Source organism: Haliotis cracherodii, unplaced genomic scaffold, assembly GCF_022045235.1.
Source record: "Haliotis cracherodii isolate W230 unplaced genomic scaffold, xgHalCrac1.p SCAF_10, whole genome shotgun sequence".
NCBI classification, from domain to species: domain Eukaryota; kingdom Metazoa; phylum Mollusca; class Gastropoda; order Lepetellida; family Haliotidae; genus Haliotis; species Haliotis cracherodii.
The window spans coordinates 49,067,282-49,087,824 of record NW_027266265.1 but is presented as its reverse complement, the minus strand read 5'-3'; the positions used below and the strand labels follow the sequence as shown (position 1 = coordinate 49,087,824).

General features: G+C 40.6%; 1 protein-coding gene across 2 annotated transcripts; it reads left to right on the top strand.

Annotated features, from left to right (window-relative positions):
* LOC139454478 (lysosomal protective protein-like) lies at positions 1–16,904 on the top strand. 2 transcript variants are annotated; one of them, XM_071236208.1, is made up of 13 exons: positions 1–132; positions 4,901–5,071; positions 6,188–6,299; positions 6,761–6,811; positions 8,146–8,232; positions 8,752–8,907; positions 9,576–9,667; positions 11,056–11,152; positions 11,683–11,853; positions 12,626–12,838; positions 13,531–13,617; positions 14,122–14,226; positions 16,238–16,904. In XM_071236208.1, exons 2-13 carry the CDS (start codon positions 4,911–4,913, stop codon positions 16,322–16,324), a joined length of 1,419 nt encoding a protein of 472 aa, XP_071092309.1. In that variant the 5' UTR covers positions 1–132; positions 4,901–4,910; the 3' UTR covers positions 16,325–16,904. The 2 variants fall into 2 exon arrangements, with proteins under 2 accessions (XP_071092309.1, XP_071092310.1); XM_071236209.1 differs by having other exon boundaries at positions 1–193.
* The last annotated feature ends 3,639 nt before the right edge of the window (positions 16,905–20,543 follow it).

Sequence of the window (20,543 nt, the reverse complement as noted above, 5' to 3'; positions counted from 1 at the left end):
GTGATTCTTTTATGGGCACGTGATTGGATTGATAGACTAGTTACTTAAAGTGAGATTGTGCGAACATACATCAAGGGTCTGGACAATTGAGGTCGCACAGAAGGAATTCTCACGCCTATCTGCTCACAAGAGGTAGGTTATCTCCAGTTGATAATCGGTTGAAGTAAGAACACTCGGTAGGACAACCGTCGAGGTAAGTTAGGACTCGGACATTTGTTGTAAGGTAAAATGACTATGACGAATCACGTCTCTTGCAGTTTCGTTTTCCAGAAGTCAGTAACTTCAATAAGCCCAACCGTGAATTTGTTAAAAGAAATGTCAATACCCTCGAGGCTCACTGTTCTGTAGGCATATATAGACTTAATATCGCCACGATATCGTATTGGCCACAGGTACCCGTTGCATAAAGCGATATTACTATATTAGCGCAACAATTGTCGTAAGTCATTGTTGTGTATTGGAGTAACTATATTGTATATCGCCTTAAAGGGGCACTGATCTAACGCAATTCCCCGGGACTGGTTGTTGCCTTTGTTATTGTTTTTCCCCAGTGAGTACCCGGATGTATAGCAGAAATCTAGACTAGTTCGCGACCTCTGCTGCGCCATTCGTAAGCGCATTAGTCACTTTTATTGTTAGTAATAAGGGCGTATGGTCAAATTGATCAACAAAATGAAATAGCATCGGTAATGGTGACGAAGTCACTTGCTTGGTAATTTTGCGATTTTCGTTCACACTATTTTGACTTGCAACACAAAGTAAATATTTCACCCGAGCATTGCTTTTTTTATAGTGTGTATATTTTTTTTACTGTCAAATGTGTAACACATTTATTAAACGTCTAAATATTCAGTTATTTTACAAAGTGACTGAAAAACATTTCTATCTGTATTATCATGATAACAAATTCCAAACATTTTGATGTTTAATGTCATCACCAAGAGACTGAAAATGTTACGTTGAAAAGCTGCTAATCCTACATAATAATCTGTTGTGATGTTTGTAGGCCTTTTTGATCGTCTTAATCAATCTGGACAGATTTTTTAGTCGAAATGACTGAAATATTTACACATTTTATAAATTGCCTGAGAGAATCACATTTTACAAATTGACAGTAATATATACACGCTTACAAAGGAAAAGACCTGTGAAAATAACGTCTATCGCGCATTGAAGAATTTCCCAACCAAGACGTAGAGAAACAAGAACGAATCGGTTCAAAAGAAGGAAAACAAAATGCAAATATCATAATTACAACCTACCAAATTTATGTGTATAAATTTTAGGCAGCTTCCTTGTTCGAGGAATGTATCCATGAATATCCACACAAAGGAACAATATCCCACTCGTCTGCAGCTTTACAAAGAAACTTATTCGATGTCACGTGTCTCACTAACAATCAAATATTTTAAAAGATATATATCGTTTCGGGATATTATAACCCGTGTTCGTTTCTCAACTGATCACTTGGATTGTTTCAGGTGTTTTACATAGGTGTCACGTCTCAATGGTCGGCTGAGAAAGCCCACGTGACAACTATTTTCATAACGTCCACGGTTCCTAAAAAATGCATTGAGTGATAGATAACAATGATCAATCAATCAACGTATTATCAGTTAACCATTTGAACAAAGTATGTTGTTTTTACAGCGGCACTTCACGCCAATATATGAGTGTATTCCCTTTGTATTAGAAAACCTAGACATGTAAACACTCACTCTTGACATATCCACTGTGCAAGATAACAGTGATAAATCAATCAACGTATTTTCTGTTAATCCTTTGATGACTAGGAACGATCAGTTGATTTACAAAACAAAGTAAATCAACTGATCATTCATCTCTTGCTGGGCTGCCACGTGCATATTACATAACACACATTTCACCTCACTTCAAACCTGGATTTAGATTGAATAATTACCCCAGACACAATAAATGCCAAATGGGAACCTTTGTCAGGTAATGTAAGTGGTGCTACCACTAACTGCACCTGTAATAAATTCATTAACTGAGCATCAAGTGAATGACGACAAATACACAAGTGTAGGGTTATACGAGAAAACGTGGATGACAACAAGGGAGTAGTAATCGTATTATCGACGCAAGCCGAAATCCGAAAATCCTTTCACTGCATGGATACTTTTTTGTAGCATTAAACTATAACCATCTGGGGTATTTCCAAATCCGATGAGCTCCGCCTTTCTTTTTGTCTGTTTGTTTAGGCTGAAGAAATTAATTAACATGTGTCCTTTGTCGAAATTTTTATAGATCACAGTTAACCAATCAGTGTTTATGCAAAAATGCGTAAAACAAATATTGCCTCCAGCCTCCAAGTTTATTTAGCTGTCCTTGCAGACGGTAGCCCAGTCTCTGGTCACGCTCAGTTGCGTTGCGTATCATCCGGGTACTCACGGGGGAAAAAACAATAACAAAGGCAACAACCAGTCCGGGGAATGGCGTTAGATTAGTGCCCCTTTAAGGCTACGATCTCGTGGAACGGTGCCCAGATCGTGAGAATCGGCAGTCTCGTGGGGAGGAAGTAAGGGGTGTAGTGTTCCCTACGACTGAAATACCATGTTATTTGTAATCGCCTGTGCACGCACAGGTGAATTTATTAGCCATACAAATTCATAGCAGTGGAGATTTTGTAGGTCTACATTCCCAGCTCGTTGACAACATTCACTGTGGACTAGTTGACAAAACTGTTAAATACACTAAATATTGTTTTATTACATATTTATACATGTTGAATTTTATTTATAAAAAAGGATCCTGCTAAGAAAATACCGTATTTGACGTAATAAGCGCCCCGCTCTAATAAAGCCACGGCGATATTTGCTTATATATTGGCTAGTGAACCATCCCAATTAGCACCCTTTCTGATTGATCAATGTACACAAGACCTTTTTATTTGTGTATAACACACACTTCAATTATGGGCAATTAAATTCTGGAAAAATATATCTGTGTCGTATATAAACATTTCAGGCTGTCAGCATAAACCACGAAATTTATCTTTCAACTCTGTTTTTTCACCGAAATAATATTCTAATAAGAGCCCCCTATTTCTAATTTTGAAAGTGCCCTGGGCGCTTATTACGTCGAATACGGTAGTAATACTTATTTTACTATTTAATTCTTTTCACAAAAGAACCTGAAAAAGAATTTAAGGCACTCAGAAACATGAACGAAACTTGTAACGAATGAAAATGTGACTTACATTTAGTAAGTGCCGCAGCCAATCATGGGCCATCTTGTAATAGAATGTTATAGAGGTAAATGAAAGACATGTCAATATTCTGTTAAGTATTAAGAATATACATAAAATTAATTATTCTCATTCAATTCTGATATAAATAAAATGTGTCTACGAATTCACTACAGGTTTGTCTATGAGTTCAATGTTCAGTTGGCAGTGTCTACAAATTCATGGCATACCCTTTTAATCAAGTTAGCTATTGCATAGGCCTGTTATTTATGACATGATTATATAAATAATAAAAGTCTTAATTATATAGACAAATGAAAGAGCTAGATATTTTGATACATTTTCTGGTATAATTTGATCTACTCTTTTCTTTTCTAATCTAGAATGAATGTAAAAGAACTGCTGCCAGTATGACCCAATTGAGCAAGCTTCAGCCTTGGGTCATTTTTAAATTACGAACAATGATCAGATGGATTAATCATGGGATTGTGTCCACAGTCTTTGTCTGAATGAACATTCAATTCAAAAATTAAGTACAATGTAGCCATGACATGTATATGTTGCCAGTAATTACAACATTCTAAAGCCCTGATGAGAGTGGTGTTTCTTAAATCCTATTGTATATTTTGTATTTTATATGTACTGGCAACCACCCTGTACTGTTTTTTTATATGATATGACTTAACCTGTGTCAGCTGCCATTGGCTATATAGCTTTGTTATGATGACAAAAGAGAAGGCCACACCTTTAACTTAGCTAGGGTAGGGTGAGGTGCCCCAGGCACAAACACCACCAATGTGCTGACCTGGCACATAGTGTTTCTTGGATTGATCAATTTTTTAAAAATATTAAAAAAACTTGTATGTAGTGCAAGTTATCAACATGATCAAGTTGATATTGTCACTTCCGACCGATCCCTTGTATAAAGGAATATATAAATAACTAAATGGCCACATTTTATCTTGCTTGTTTTACATATCTGCAGACCATAATTTACAAGATCTTGAAAAAAATATATAATTAAAATCAACAGTTTTGTGTTTCAAACATGTTCGGCTGGGGGCTCAGCCACAGAAATCTACCTCCTCCTCATGGCGGATATTGAATCATATGAATATTGATATTGAATGCTCCGATCACCTCCTAACTACGGTATCTGATGCTAATGCAATAGGATACGCTATAATAATGTTATAATAACTTCCAGAGTAATAGGAGCTAATGAACACTGCCGACGAGCTTCCTTGAGCAATTGACATAAATACTTTAATCTGGTTCCTTATTGAACATGTAGAGCTGCATATGTTTACATTTTCTGTAGGAAGATTGTAGCATTGAGAATCAGTTCAGAATAATTTCCCTCAAATGTTACTCCTCAATTGAAGCTTCATGTGTCCTGTGGGGCGATCGGGTAGCCTAGTGGTTGAAGCGTTCGCTCGTCACGCCGAAGACCCGGGTTCGATTCCCGACATGGGTACAATGTGTGAAGCCCATTTCTGGTGTCCCCCACCGTGATATTGCTGGAATATTGCTAAAAGCAGCCTAAAACCATACTCACTCACTCACTTTTCATGTGTCCTGTCTCTGAGACCTAGCACATTTAACATCTGAAAAGTATAGCTTTAGTTAGTTTGAAATGAAAATTATACTAATAGTTTTGATTGATACTTTTCATCTCTATCTGAATTTTAGACTTCCTAAGATGGCTCTTAGCTTACTAGCGCTGGTTGCCATGGCAACATTGTGCTGCGCTATGGTTCCAGAAGATGAAATAAAAATGATGCCCGGTTTGAGAAAGCAGCCATCGTTCCAACAGTTCTCAGGATACCTTAAAGCATCCGGCACAAAGAAACTTCACTACTGGTGAGAATGATTCAATTTTGTTTAAATTTGAAACTTTAATTCAACATTTTACCATTGTATTAATGTGGGTGTCGAAACGATCCAAATTTTAATGTGTGTAAAAAAGTATGTCCTATCTTCATGATCTTGTAATTTGAACAATATCTTGTGTGTGTGTGTTGTGTGCCTGTGTACTTCCATATATATAGTCAGTCTTGTACCAGCCATGTGTTTTCACCAGGGCACCTGCCATGAGGTGCCAGTCATGTGTTATCACCAGGGCACCAGCCATGAGGTGCCAGTCATGTGTTATCACAAGGGCACCAGCCATGAGGTGCCAGCCATGTGTTATCACCAGGGCAGCAGCCATGAGGTGCCAGTCATGTGTTATCACCAGGGCACCTGCCATGAGGTGCCAGTCATGTGTTATCACCAGGGCACCTGCCATGAGGTGCCAGCCATGTGTTATCACCAGGGCACCAGCCATGAGGTGCCAGTCATGTGTTATCACCAGGGCACCTGCCATGAGGTGCCAGCCACGTGTTATCACCAGGGCACCTGCCATGAGGTGCCAGCCATGTGTTATCACCAGGGCACCTGCCATGAGGTGCCAGCCATGTGTTATCACCAGGGCACCTGCCATGAGGTGCCAGCCATGTGTTATCACCAGGGCACCAGCCATGAGGTGCCAGCCATGTGTTATCACCAGGGCACCAGCCATGAGGTGCCAGCCATGTGTTATCACCAGGGCACCAGCCATGAGGTGCCAGCCATGTGTTATCACCAGGGCACCAGCCATGAGGTGCCAGCCATGTGTTATCACCAGGGCACCTGCCATGAGGTGCCAGCCATCTGTTACCACCAGGGCACCAGCCATGAGGTGCCAGCCATGTGTTATCACCAGGGCACCAGCCATGAGGTGCCAGCCATGGGTTATCACCAGGGCACCTGCCATGAGGTGCCAGCCATGTGTTATCACCAGGGCACCTGCCATGAGGTGCCAGCCATGTGTTATCACCTGATCCGTACGGTCCATGTGTGGAAGTATACCAGGGCTCATGACTTGACCTGTACGGTCCATGAGTACCCTGCAGTGTCCCAGCCATATGGGTATGTAATGGTGTCGTGTTGTTGCAGGTTTGTGGAGTCCATGAACAACCCTGCTACTGATCCAGTTGTGCTGTGGCTCAATGGCGGGCCGGGCTGCAGTTCAGACCTGGGACTTCTCACAGAAAATGGACCTTTCAGGGTAAGTGCTGATGCAGGGATGATGAAGAATTGTGATTACTTACAATCATGCATAAGATAAACTGCCTCGTCAATTTTCTGTGCTCACTATTGTATTATTATATTAGTATGAGTACGGAGATGTAGCTAGGATTTATCTGCACCAAGATGAATGTTGAGGTGGAGCTTAGAGGGATGTGATCCAAATTGTATCCAATTTTTTTCGAACAATGTAAAAGGTTATTATTTTCATAATTTCCACAGTATTTTAACATAATGCATTCAATGGAGGCCCTTTTTCCTTCTTGGATCTGTTAATCTGAACAGTACGTTTTTATTAACACCTCATTATGACCATGATGACAACATTATCTGGACAGTTTTTTGTTCAAATTTGGAAAATGTACCTGCATTCATTTAGTTACAAAATATATTCACTCAGAAGGACATACAAGTATTTTCGGAAACATTTGACTTTTGTAGGTGATGCCTGATGGAAAGACGGTGACCTACAGCAAGACCAGCTGGTCCTTGGTAAGACGTTGATAAATACCAGACCCAAGTACAAAGTGTAGCACTGTGTAATGTAATGCAGTGTCATAAGAACATCCTGTACTTTAATACTGTATCACTGTGTAGTGTGATAAGGTCATCAGTACTTCCTGTTTTGTAATCCTGACCATGTGGGTTGGTCTCAATTAACCTATGATTGTCGCAAAAGACGATACCCGTGAAGATCCTGGGTAGAATAGGCCTTAAGCAACCCATGCTTGCAGTAAAAGGCGACTATGCTTTACGTAAGAGGCGACTAACAGGATGAGGTGGTCAGACTCGATGACTTGGTTGATGCATGTCGTATCCTAATTGCGTTGATTGATACTCATGATGATTGGATTGTCTGGTCCAGATTCGTTTATTTACAGATTGTCATCATATAGCTGTAATATTGCTGAGTGAAGTGTTAAGTAAGGATAAGATATGTGGATGAACAACTTCTTTATTACAATTAGGAGCGACATTTCAGTGTAGGTTCTAACACCGTTATCAAGCAAGTGATAGAACCTACACCGAAATGTTGCTCCTAACTGTAATAAAGAAGTTGTTCATCCATATATCTTATCCTTACTTAGTACTCCAACTTCTAAATGCCTCTTAGAGAAGAGTGAAGTGTTAAACAAAAAAAACAAAAAAAAAACATGATTAATTGGATCAGTTTTTCAGATTGATTCATTAGTTATTGTCATAATACCCTGATGGCTTGGCATTATTGATCATGGTATCAATCACTGATTATTCTGGACTAGATGGGGTTATTCACAGCAGGCTGTCATCTGGCTGGAATATTGCTGAGTGAGGCACAAGCTGTAATACTGAGTCAGAGGTGTGTCCGACTGAATTGTTCAGTCAATGTGATCATTTAAAACGGTTTCGACAAGTCCAGGTCTTGTCACATTTGCATGGACGAGAATCTTCCATGGATCTGCGATTAAAATCTGATGGCTATAAACACCCCCTAATTATGGACCACACTCCATTGCAAAGAAGTTTCTGCTGAAAACGAAAATATCCTTTCTCATCCCTGCATTTGTATTAAGACACCAATATGTATTACCATGAACATGTGCTATTGGCGTTTGAAAGCAAATGTTCTGTCTGTCCTGGAATGAACCTGTCAGTGTCAATCCCTGATTTGCTAACATTGGCCCCTTGTCTAGATCCCGTCTTATTATACTGTATTACATTACTTGTAGCATTGCTAGTGCTTGTCATTTGGGCTACACAACCCAGTCTCATCACCTACATCAGTATGGAGGAGGTGTTTAAGTGTTTATCTGATATTGTTTTTGATGCCGAGTTTGGTGTTGCAGGCGGCCAACATGTTGTACCTTGAGGCACCTGCAGGTGTGGGGTTCTCCTACTCAGATGATAAGAATTACACCACAGATGATAACGAGGTGAGTATGTTCTTCAACCAATCCAAAATAGGGCGATGTACAACTGCTCTTCAACCCCACAAGGACAGGGCCACACCAACACACACCAGAATATCGTAGAAAAATCTCAAGGAATATCACCCTCAGCAATTGCAGAACATATTTGTAACAGGGTTTTACCTTGACTTACAAAGGTGAGGGTCCAGGGGACCCCCAAAATGAATTGTAAGGGTCCTTGCAGGCAATATTAGGGTCCTGTAAAGTAATGAAATGGTGTAGTGTCCTGTACGTTTTGATAATTACTTAGAGCCTGGAATGAATCAATGATCATGTGGACAGTGGTCATGATTGATGGATGAAATGACAGACACCCATAACTGCTCTTTATACGCTGTAGGTACAATGAATATTTGATATTGTCCATCCCATGCATATTTTTGTGTGTCCATTTTGTCTACAGTTGTGCATCATGTAAAAACCTTGATAAGTAGGATCCAGTATTTGTGTGGTACAAGGCTGTACATGCTTGACTGATTTCAGGTTGCCCAGGACAACTACCTGGCCCTCAAGGACTTCTTCTCCAAGTACCAGAACTACTCCAAGCATGACTTCTTCATCACGGGAGAGAGCTATGGGGGGATCTACGTGCCAACCCTCAGCTCGCTTGTTGTAGATGACAAGGACATCAATTTCAAGGTAAAATGCTTAGCAATTCTTTCAATTCGTTCTTGAAATTAGTATGCACTCATAAAATGAGACAAGTGTGAGCTTCCCCCTCTTTCAAGAATACATGATGGTACATATTTGTCTGGATATAAGGGAGTTCAGTACAATGAGTGGCAACAAGTACAAAAATCATTTAAAAATGGTTTGAATAAACAATGTAATATAGAACGAGACTAAGTGTTTCTCTTTGGGTGCCATGTCAGGTTTGGTCCCTCTTTTCACAAGTCTATCATTTAGTTGTGACGGTCACTAACAGCACAGACCCGTGAAGATCAGGCTTCTTCATGATCTTCAGCAACTGATGCTTGTCGTAAGAGGCGACTAACAGGATTTGGTGGTTAGGCTTGCTGACTTGGTTGCTGCAAGTCATCGAATCCCAATTGCGTAGATTGATGCTCATGTTGTCAATCATGGGATTGTCTGGTCTAGACTCGAATATGTACAGACCGCCATCATAAAGCTGGAACATTGCTGGGTACGGCGGTAAACAAGAAACTACAAACAACAAACTAACTGCACATGATGGCGTCATTGTTGAGATCAGTGAAAATGACCAGAACCCAAGACAGAAGAGATGGAAGTTTAGGCTAGGGTTGACACTCACATTGAGACTCAGCATACTTGGTGTTATGTTTCAGGGCATGGGCATTGGTAACGGACTCTCCAATGACAAATTTAATGACAACTCCCTCCTGTACTTTGCATACTACCATGGGTTGATTGGAGACAGGTATGGTATGCTATAGCATTATCTCTCATTGATTGGGCATATCATTGTCACATCATTCAAAACCTCTATTGTCATCACATGAACTTATGTTTTCAATCCCCGGTTGCATCATATCAATAGACGTTAAAATACAGTACCCTGTCTGGCACTTGGCATTAAGGGGCTAAAACAAGGACTGCTTGGCTCGGAGTCGGTATACTGTGTCTGAGTCGGGTATTCATCTTACGCGGCATGTTGTCTCAGTGGGCTAGCACTATAAATCAGCATTAGTCCCCACACAAACACACACGAACACACAGAGCATGTCGCTATATAAGTGCAATAATCTTGGACGTGACGTTAAACCCCATTTCTCCACACCTCATCTCAAGCTATTTCCTGATAAACATATTTGCAGTTGAAACTTGTTATTAATTTTGTCAAATTATCCCGTCACCCACTTACGATCTGTCCTATAGTAGAGGACACTGTACCCCTTGGATGAGATTATGTAACCTGTAACTGAGGATGAGGTTACTGTGATCTGATGCTATTACCATACCCCCTGGTTAAAATCCCATATGTCCTTGCTGAAATAGGCATATCCTTTGAATGAGACCCTGTATCCCAATGCTGAGATCACTGTTACCTCACGTCTCATTGTTGAGATCACATATCGTTTTGATTGAGGTCCCATGTCTCAATGTTGAGATCATGTATCCTTTGATGAAATCCCGTATCTCCTTATTGAAGTCACATATTGTTTGATTGAGGTCTTGTATCATGAGATTATGTATCCTTTGGTTGAGGTCCCATGTCTCATTGTTGAGATTATGTATCCTTTGATGAAATCCCATATCTCATTGTTGAGATCATGTATCCTTTGATGAAATCCCATATCTCATTGTTGAGATCATGTATCCTTTGATGAAATCACATATCTCATTGTTAAAATCATGTATCCTTTGATGAAATCCCATATCTCATTGTTGAGATCACATATCGTTTGATGAAATCCCACATCTCATTGTTGAGATCACATATCGTTTGATGAAATCCCATATCTCATTGTTGAGATCATGTATCCTTTGATGAAATCCCATATCTCATTGTTGAGATCACATATCGTTTGATGAAATCCCATATCTCATTGTTGAGATCACATATCGTTTGATGAAATCCCATATCTCATTGTTGAGATCATGTATCCTTTGATGAAATCCCATATCTCATTGTTGAGATCACATATCGTTTGATGAAATCCCATATCTCATTGTTGAGATCACATATCGTTTGATGAAATCCCATATCTCATTGTTGAGATCATGTATCCTTTGGTTGGGGCCCTGTGTCTTACTGATGACATGAACATGTGCTGAGGTGATGATGTAAATGTTGTTTTGTTTCAGTATGTTCAAGGACCTACAGAAGTTTTGTTGCAAGACCAACAGTACTGAGAGGTGTTTCTTCACGGATATGATGCAGGACCCTCAGTGTCAGAAAGTGGTAGGTCCGACTACATCACTACTAGTCTGACACTTTATCACTAGGCTACCCCACTGCCCCTGTGACGTCACAGCAGCCAGACCACCATTTCCTCATTAATCTGCTGTTCTTGTCAAGCATGCTAGGGGTAGCCTAGTGATAAAGTGTCATGCTCACTCACTCACTCGCTCTCTCTAAAAATCACTCTCTCTCTCGAAAAATCACTCACTCACTCACTCTCTCTCTCTCTAAAAATCACTCACTCACCCACCCACCCACTCCTCACTCACTCACTCATACTCTCACTCACTCACTCACTTAATCTCTCGCTCTCTCTCTAAAAATCACTCTCACACTCTCTCTCTCTAAAAATCACTCTCACTCACTCACTAACTCACTCACTCATACTCACTCACTCTCTCTCTCTAAACATCACTCACTCACTCACTCTCTCTCTCTAAAAATCACTCACTCACTCACCTAAATACATTCTGATACCCAGACTACATGGCCACGTCTTCCTCCACTAACTCTACTGTACTGTGCTGCAGGTGACTGCAGCGTCCAGTGTGGTGTATGCCGGGGGCCTCAACATCTACAACCTCTATGGAGAATGTGCCGGAGGCGTCATGTCAAGGAAGAGACCTAACTCAGACATCATAGAGTCATCTAACTTTGGTTATCCGTTTGGATTTTTGGACATCGTCAGGAAAGATAGAAAGGTAACCTTATTGAGATAAACTGATTGAAAGAACCAATATTACCTGACTCCAACTAAAACTAAAACTTATCGTTGTATGGATATATTTTTTAAACTTATCCTATCTGACACTATGCATTTCTTGTTATTCTTCGATCTTGGTGTGGAATTGTCCTAGAACAAAGTTTCCATCCATCAATGGCAATGACTATTGACCCAGTAATATTTTCACTGTGATCCCATTCACATGTAATTACCATTTTTTTTACCATTAGAATTAGGCTTGGAACGGTAGTTCATGGGACAGGCAAATACAGGATACCTTTTGAATCTTTTTTTGTTGAAAGAATTAAAACCAGGTAATTTTCATACGATTTTTTATTTGTTGAGTCTGTTGGACTGACAAAAATTAGGGGGGATTGGTAATTTTTGGAGTTTCAAAAGCCAGCGGGAATTTTGTTTTTAGCATAGTCACTTATTTTTGCAAGGTCATCTCATTATGAAATCAAATAACTATCATTATAATCATGATTATGCAGTGTTTTATAATGACACATGACCTGATAATGCAATACCAGAGATGTCAACCATTACAGTTTGGGCATAATTGTTACTATTTGAGTCTAAAGTTTCACTGTTATGCTTGCATGGCACGACAGGTTAACAGTAGTTATGTGAAAGAATCGAGTGGTCCTTAACATCTTTTGAGTAGTATACAGTGTTGTAAAATGAATCATGATGCATCAAATGTTGCTACAACGGTGTTGCTGATGCAGTAGACATTGCTGTTACAGCTGATGAAGAGTGCCGCTAATCTGAAATTGGACCCACCATGCATTGATGCCAGGAACGTGGCCATGTATCTCAACTCGGAGGAGGTGAGGACAGCCCTCCATATCCCCAGCGTGGTGCAGAAGTGGGAGACATGTAGCGGGGACGTCGGCAGCAAATACGTCAGAATCTACAGCGACGTTTCTGCTCAGTACAAGAAAGTTCTTGCTGCAGGGGTAAGTTGTAACTCATGACTGCCTTACAATGTTGGCTCACACAGTTTCTGTGCAAGTTACGATGGAACAATGCTGATGTCAAGTTCCTATTTTCACTGCCTCACCAATGGAGATCTAGGTGAGGCCTCCAGTGTTGGCACGTGGGCCTGTGCGCAGTGCACAGGTCACAAATCAGGTGAAGTTATGCAACATCGGTCACGGAGAGTTTTGGTATGGGATACCACATTTCGTCAGTTTCCTGTGAGTTTCTAGGGCTTCGGTCCTGCCCTACCCTGAAGCACATGTAACACATGTGGTGTCTCCTTAGGCTAGTGACTTCGTTCGAAATGTGCCTCTCCTCACCCAGTAGTGAGTGGGTACCCGGTAGGATGGGATGGCAATGTGGTTGTTTACCATCTAGCACCTAACAGGCAGCTTGGGTTGTATACTCCCCAGGGAGCTGGGAATTATTGTGTGCGTGGATCCAGTGGCCAGGGTAATAATAACGCTTGAGCATCCCCCTGTGTAACATTCCCTCACTCACTATTCAACTTTTACAAGGCGAAACTTGACAACTGGGTTTCTAGTGCCAGTCCCCATTTCAAGAAATATTCTTTCCATTTTTCACTGGGAGAACATGAAAATTCTGACTTTCTAAAATTGTTTCACTGGGTGCCATGGATCATTATATCACGACTGGATCTGTTTTTCAGAAGCGAGTGCTGGTGTACAATGGTGATATCGACATGGCTTGCAATTTCCTCGGTGACGAATGGTTCGTGGACGCTCTTGGCATTCCGGTGAGAATACTTGACTATGTTGTGGTTCTGATGGCCTGTCTGATCCTAAGACCTGTGAAGATCCGTGGTAGAGTAGGTCTTCAGCAACCCATGCTTGCCTAAGAGGCGACTAATGGGGTCAGGTGGTCAAGCTCCCTGACTTGGTTGATGCTTGCATCGTATCCCAATTGCATGGATCAATGCTCATGATGTCAATCACTGGATTGTCTGGTCCAGACTCGATTATGTACTGACTGTCACCAAATAGCTGGAATATTGCTGAGTGCGACATTAAACAACAAACTAACTAAAACAAAACAAACAAATACTCACTCGCCCAGTTCAAGGTATTGACTGTATACGTCTGGGTTTTCAGTATGAAAATATTGTTGTTGAACCTTATATGGCTACTCTTGTCCGCTGTGGAAATGAACATATTGATCTAGAAGCAGGTGAGTGAGTGTCACTATTTGCCAGACATGTACCATTGGTCTTCATTGTGTGATGCCTTCTATCCTGTTTCAGGCCACGTCCCCCAGGAAGGAGTGGTTCTACAAGGCGGAGGACGGCACGAAGCAGGTTGCAGGATTTGTGAAGGAGTACAGCAATCTCTCCCTGGTCACTGTCAGGGTAAGATGTCCGCATGATTGTTGCTATGGTTACTGGGGCATTGTGGAGAAATGTACTCAACACTGGGGATGAATCCTCTGAATATATCTTTTCTGTTTATACATTGTATTAACTAAAACTGGCTAGTGATTCACCTGACCAGCCTGTATAATCTGATTCACCTGTATAAACTGATTCACCTGACTTACCTGTATAATCTGATTTACCAGACTTACCTGTACAATCTGATTAATCTGACTTACCTGTATAATCTGAGTTACCTTTATAATCTGATTCATCCGACTTACCTGTATAATCGGATTCATCTGACTAACCTTTATAATCTGATTCATCTGACTTAACTTTATAATCTGAATCACATGACTTACCCGTATAATCTGATTCACCTGACTTACCTGTATAATCTGATTCACCTAACTTACCTATATAATCTGACTCATCTGACATACCTGTATCATCTGATTCATCTGACTTACCTATATAATCTGATTCACCTGAGTTACCTGTATAATCTGATTCACCTGTATAATCTGATTCACCTGACTTACCTGTATAATCCGACTCATCTGACTTACCTGTATAATCTAATTCACCTGAGTTACCTGTATAATCTGATTCACCTGTATAATCTGATTCACCTGACTTACCTGTATAATCCGACTCATCTGACTTACCTGTATAATCTGATTCACCTGAGTTACCTGTATAATCTGATTCACCTGTATAATCTGATTCACTTGACTTACCTGCATAATCTGATTCACCTGAGTTACCTGTATAATCTGATTCACCTATATAATCTGATTCACCTGAATTACCTGTATAATCTGATTCACCTGTATAACCTGATTCATCTGACTTACCTGTATAATCTGATTCGCCTGTATAATCTGATTCACCTGACTTACCTGTATAATCTGACTCATCTGACTTACCTGTATAATCTGATTCACCTGATTCACCTGTATAATCTGATTCACCTGACTTACCTGTATAATCTGATTCACCTGACTTACCTGTATAATCTGATTCACCTATATAATCTGATTCCCCTTATTACCTGTATAATCTGATTCACCTGTATTATTTGATTCACCTGACTGACCTGACTGGTCTGTATGACCTGACTGACATCCTGAAATGTTCAACTTGCCCAGTTCTGTTTATCACATCACACACTTGATAACACCACTCGGCCCCTCAGTCCCCTTATATAGCAGCCTCACAGCTCCTCCCTAGAAACATCCCCCTTTCACCATGAATATGCAAGGAGGAGAGAGTGGTTTGATCTCTGGCCTCGTCATACCAAAAGACATTAAGAGATGATATTTGTTTCTTTCAGTGGCATTTAGAAGTTGGAGTGATGAAGTAAGACGAGTTCTATGGATGAACAACTTCTTTATTGCAATTTGTGCACTAATTGCAATAAAGAAGTTGTTCATCCATAGAACTCGTCTTACTTCATGATATTTGTTGTTACCCTATATCACGCTCGGCATTTAGGGGATAAAACAATGGCTGCTTCAGAATATACTGTGAGTGGGTTATCCATGTTAAACTGTGGCGTGGTATCTCAGTGAGCTAGTACTATGAAACCAGCTTTAGTCCAGGGCCCACTTGCACAAAGCGATCTTAGCGCTAAGATGATCGTAAGCCAATGTTAAAGTATGGGAGCTACGATCATCTTAACGCTAAGATCGCTTTGTGCAAGTGGGCCCAGACCAATACAAGCATGCAGGTGCATGCATGTCACTATTTAAGTGAAGAAATCTTGAAAATACAGTTAAACCCCATTTCACCCCACCTGCAAAGAGGCATTGTTATAACACTCAATAATCACACTATGGCTAACATATTGCAGATGTGAGTGTAAGCCTAACCCACTTACGGTGTTGTTAGGAAAATATGCAAATTTAATATGAGTGGTTATCTTCCAAAAATTACATTCTTACAGAAATATTCTTTGCCAGACCAACATGTCGAGGTCTGAAGTATTGCTGTTGTGTTGCAGGGAGCTGGCCACATGGTGCCCACAGACAGACCAGTCCCTGGTCTGGAGATGTTCAAGAGCTTCATCATGGGGCAGCCTCTAGCATAACTCTCGACCTTCACCTTCACTAAATCGCTGCACCTCACTTACAGACAATTCTCCGATTATCCAGGGTATCTCCATTTAATATCAGATCTTTGATTCAAATTACCTCTCACTTCAGAAAAACTCTGATCAAAAAAACTTATGGGAGAATTTCTATGTCTGATAATAGACATGGCTGTTTGATTTCATTTCCGTAATGTAGAATGTGTTCAGAGTATTGATAATAGAATGGAAACAAAATACACTGGATAATCGGAGATGATAACTGGAGGATTACGGTTCCCGGTTAAATTTTCATTCTGCAATGTAACATCGTCAACTTTGGTCATGCCATAGTATGTGATGAAGACTTCACACGTGATTTACAGAAACGTTTTAACAGGAATGTCTCAATTATTTTAGAGAGAATTTGTACTTTTAGGATCTTTGTGGCAGGCAATAGCCTGTTAATCCAGCGTGTCAGTTTTAGCCAGCAGAATGTGATAATGTACATATGTGCACAGTGTGATGGATGAATGTCTGGTCGTGTGCTGAAGATGAATTGTATAATGTTAATTCAGTCCGTCAGACTGTTTTGAGAACTATTTCATTCCTAGATGTAGAAATTCCATGCTGTAGATTCAAGGAAACGAATCGTGTACATGTGATCTCCACAGGTTTAAGGGTGTTAGAGGATATGTTTCTCTTACTGTATGGTTTAATTCACAGTGCAGAAGTTCTCATGGTGCAATATGTACACTGATACAACTTAGTTTTAATGCCCATGTTCTCACATATACTTGTACAGTATATGCATTTACACAAGATCAGCATACGATTTTTGGATAGCAGTTTTCTTAAAAGGTGTCTTCTTTTGACATTCAAAAGTGTTTGGAGTGGAGATTTTACAAAATATTTCTTAACTTCATATATTATTAACTGTCTTGAATTTATGATTGTGATACTTTACAATTGCTTTTATTGATGATAAGGTTTTAATAGTTCCACACTGTTGAACAGTACAGTGTTTTTATTTCAACATAAACACTGCTTACAGAGGCAGTGGTGACTTATCTCGGAAACTATGTCGCACCCTCACATCAAACTCGACATAGCCTCACGTTCCCGAACATATCGATTTCGATATTGTCTCAGGTGGCAGGAATAAATAGCTGAAATGTTTTAAACCTTATAAGTTTGTAGCTACATATTCTATTTTGTATACATTTCATGTTTGTATATTTTAAGTTAAGATTATTTTATGAATAAACTTTTACTTCACAATTGCATTTTTCAGTTTCTATTCTCATTGAGAGAATTACACATTTCAAACTATTGTGTCTCTTTCAGGCTCTCAGTGAGAGAATTACACATCTCAAACTATTGTGTCTCTTGACTGAACCATGAGTGAGTTTGTAACATGATTCCAGTGTTGGTATATAGCAAGTAATGAGTGACTTTGTATTAGTGTTGGTATAAAGCATAGTGCAGGTATACATGGTGTCCAGCATAGTGCCGGTTTACACTGTGTCCAGCATAGTGCAGGTATACATGGTGTCCATCATAGTGCCGGTATATATGGTGTCCAGCATATTGCAGGTATACATGGTGTCTCACATAGTGCAGGTATACATGCTGTCCATCATAGTGCAGGTATACATGGTGTCCAGCATAGTGCAGGTATACATGGTGTCCATCATAGTGCAGGTATACATGGTGTCCAGCATAGTGCAGGTATGCATGGTGTCCATCATGGTGCCTGTATACATGGTGTCCATCATAGTGCAGATATACATGATGTCCAGCATAGTGTAGGTATACATGGTGTCCATCATAGTGTAGGTATACATGATGTCCAGCATAGTGCAGGTATACATGGTGTCCAACGTAGTGCAGGTATACATGGTGTCCAGCATAGTGCAGATATACATGGTGTCCAGCATAGTGCAGATATACATGGTGTCCATCATAGTGCAGGCATACATGGTGTCCAGCATAGTGCGGGTATACATGGTGTCCAGCATAGTGCAGGTATACATGGTGTCCAGCATAGTGCAGGTATACATGGTGTCCAGCATAGTGTAGGTATACATGGTGTCCAGCATAGTGCAGGTATACATGGTGTCCAGCATAGTGCAGGTATACATGGTGTCCAGCAAAGTGCAGGTATACATGGTGTCCAGCATAGTGCCGGTATACATGGTGTCCAGCATAGTGCAGGTATACATGGTGTCCAGCATAGTGCAGGTATACATGGTGTCCAGCATAGTGCAGGTATACATGATGTCCAGCATAGTGCAGGTATACATGGTGTCCAGCATAGTGCAGGTATACATGATGTCCAGCATAGTGCAGGTATACATGGTGTCCAGCATAGTGCAGGTATACATGGTGTCCAGCAAAGTGCAGGTATGCATGGTGTCCAGCACAGTGCCGGTATACATGGTGTCTAGCATAGTGCAGGTATACATGATGTCCAGCATAGTGCAGGTATACACGGTGTCCATCATAGTGCAGGTATACACGGTGTCCATCATAGTGTAGGTATACACGGTGTCCAGCATAGTGCAGGTATACATGGTATCCAGCATACTGCAGGTATACATGGTGTCCATCATAGTGCAAGTATACACGGTGTCCATCATAGTGCAGATATACATGGTGTCCAGCATAGTGCAGGTATACATGGTGTCCAGCATAGTGCAGGTATACATGGTGTCCAGCATAGTGCAGGTATACATGGTGTCCAGCATAGTGCAAGTATACACGGTGTCCATCATAGTGCAGATATACATGGTGTCCAGCATAGTGCAGGTATACATGGTGTCCAGCATAGTGCAGGTATACATGGTGTCCAGCATAGTGCAGGTATACATGGTGTCCAGCATAGTGCAGGTATACATGGTGTCCAGCATAGTGCAGGTATACATGGTGTCCAGCATAGTGCAGGTATACATGGTGTCTAGTAAGTGGGTCTGTGTTATCAGTTACGTATGCGTGTTCTGTTTGTGGACGTAAGGATGAATCGTGATAATCCAGGTTATCAGAAAATGTCGAGATAAAGACCAGCAGATGGCCATGTGATAGTCACATGATATGTTTAAGAAGTATCACTTGACCTAAAGTCAGACAGCAGGTAGGTATTAAGTTTAATCCAGTCTTGTCAGTAATCGAAACCCATTATCCACACCTAGAATCGCCTGACTTTTGTATGTTAATATATGCTGCATTTTTGCCATGTGAACGCTGGCCCATCCCTCCATCTGATGTTTAATTTATTATATTTATACCAATACTGACGTTTATGCGTGTGCAGATATTTATTTGACCTTGACTCAGGCCATGAAACGTTGATAGATATCTTCCAGTGACATTTACACAAAGTGAAACTTGTTACCTTGCCATCCTGGGCCCTATAGAAACTATAGCGAGATCATAAGACGAGTAGGTTTCCTTTTTGTACAATATCATACAAACATCCGGGCAAGAAAAAGAATACACCCATGTTTGATGGTGGCAAAAATGAAACAGAAGAAATAGTTTATTTGTGTTTTAAAATTTGTTGTAGTCCCACTGTAGAGTAGATACCACTTATATTATTTTGGAATCGAGCGTTTTAGAATCGATGTTGACGTATTTCATACGGGTAGCATAGTTACCGTAAATCTGCACTGTTTCGGCGACCGTTTTCAGCCTAGTAACGCTTTCATAACCGGCAGTTTATAAGGAAATGTATGGCCGTATGAAGGTTTAAGGTGTCTTTCCACTCTAAGATGTAACTTTAGAAACGGTGTAGGAATACAATACTAGAGTTAGTAACACTCCCCCTCCCCACTACGCCCCCCTCCCTGCCTCATGTGTTATATTGTGACCCGTGAAGATCTGGGGTAGAATACCCATGCTTGCCGTAAAAGGCGACTATATATGCTTGTCGTAAGAGGCGACCGGGTGCACAGGCTCGCTGACTTGGTTGATGCATGTCATCGTATCCCAATTGTAAGGATCGATGCTCATAATGTCAATCACTGGATTGTCTGGTCCAGACTCGATTATTTACAGACCGCCGTCTTATAGCTGGAATGTTGCTGCATTAAACCATAAACAATATTGTATTGTACTAAATGATTTGTAGACATTTCTTCCGATGCAAATCGACAAACAATGGAAAACCATATCCAAACATATTTGGAATGTTAGGGAATCGTTTCTTGGGCAATTGGTAAATGGAGTGTAATGACTGCAT

What these genes read in the sequence shown, in the direction of transcription:
- LOC139454478 (XM_071236208.1), top strand. Translation starts at nt 4,911, where the DNA reads ATGGCTCTTAGCTTACTAGCGCTGGTTGCCATGGCAACATTGTGCTGC. An exon ending in ACAAAGAAACTTCACTACTG is followed by an intron (nt 5,072 to 6,187) that starts GTGAGAATGATT and finishes GTGTTGTTGCAG; the next exon opens with GTTTGTGGAGTCCATGAACA. An exon ending in ACCCTCAGTGTCAGAAAGTG is followed by an intron (nt 11,153 to 11,682) that starts GTAGGTCCGACT and finishes ACTGTGCTGCAG; the next exon opens with GTGACTGCAGCGTCCAGTGT.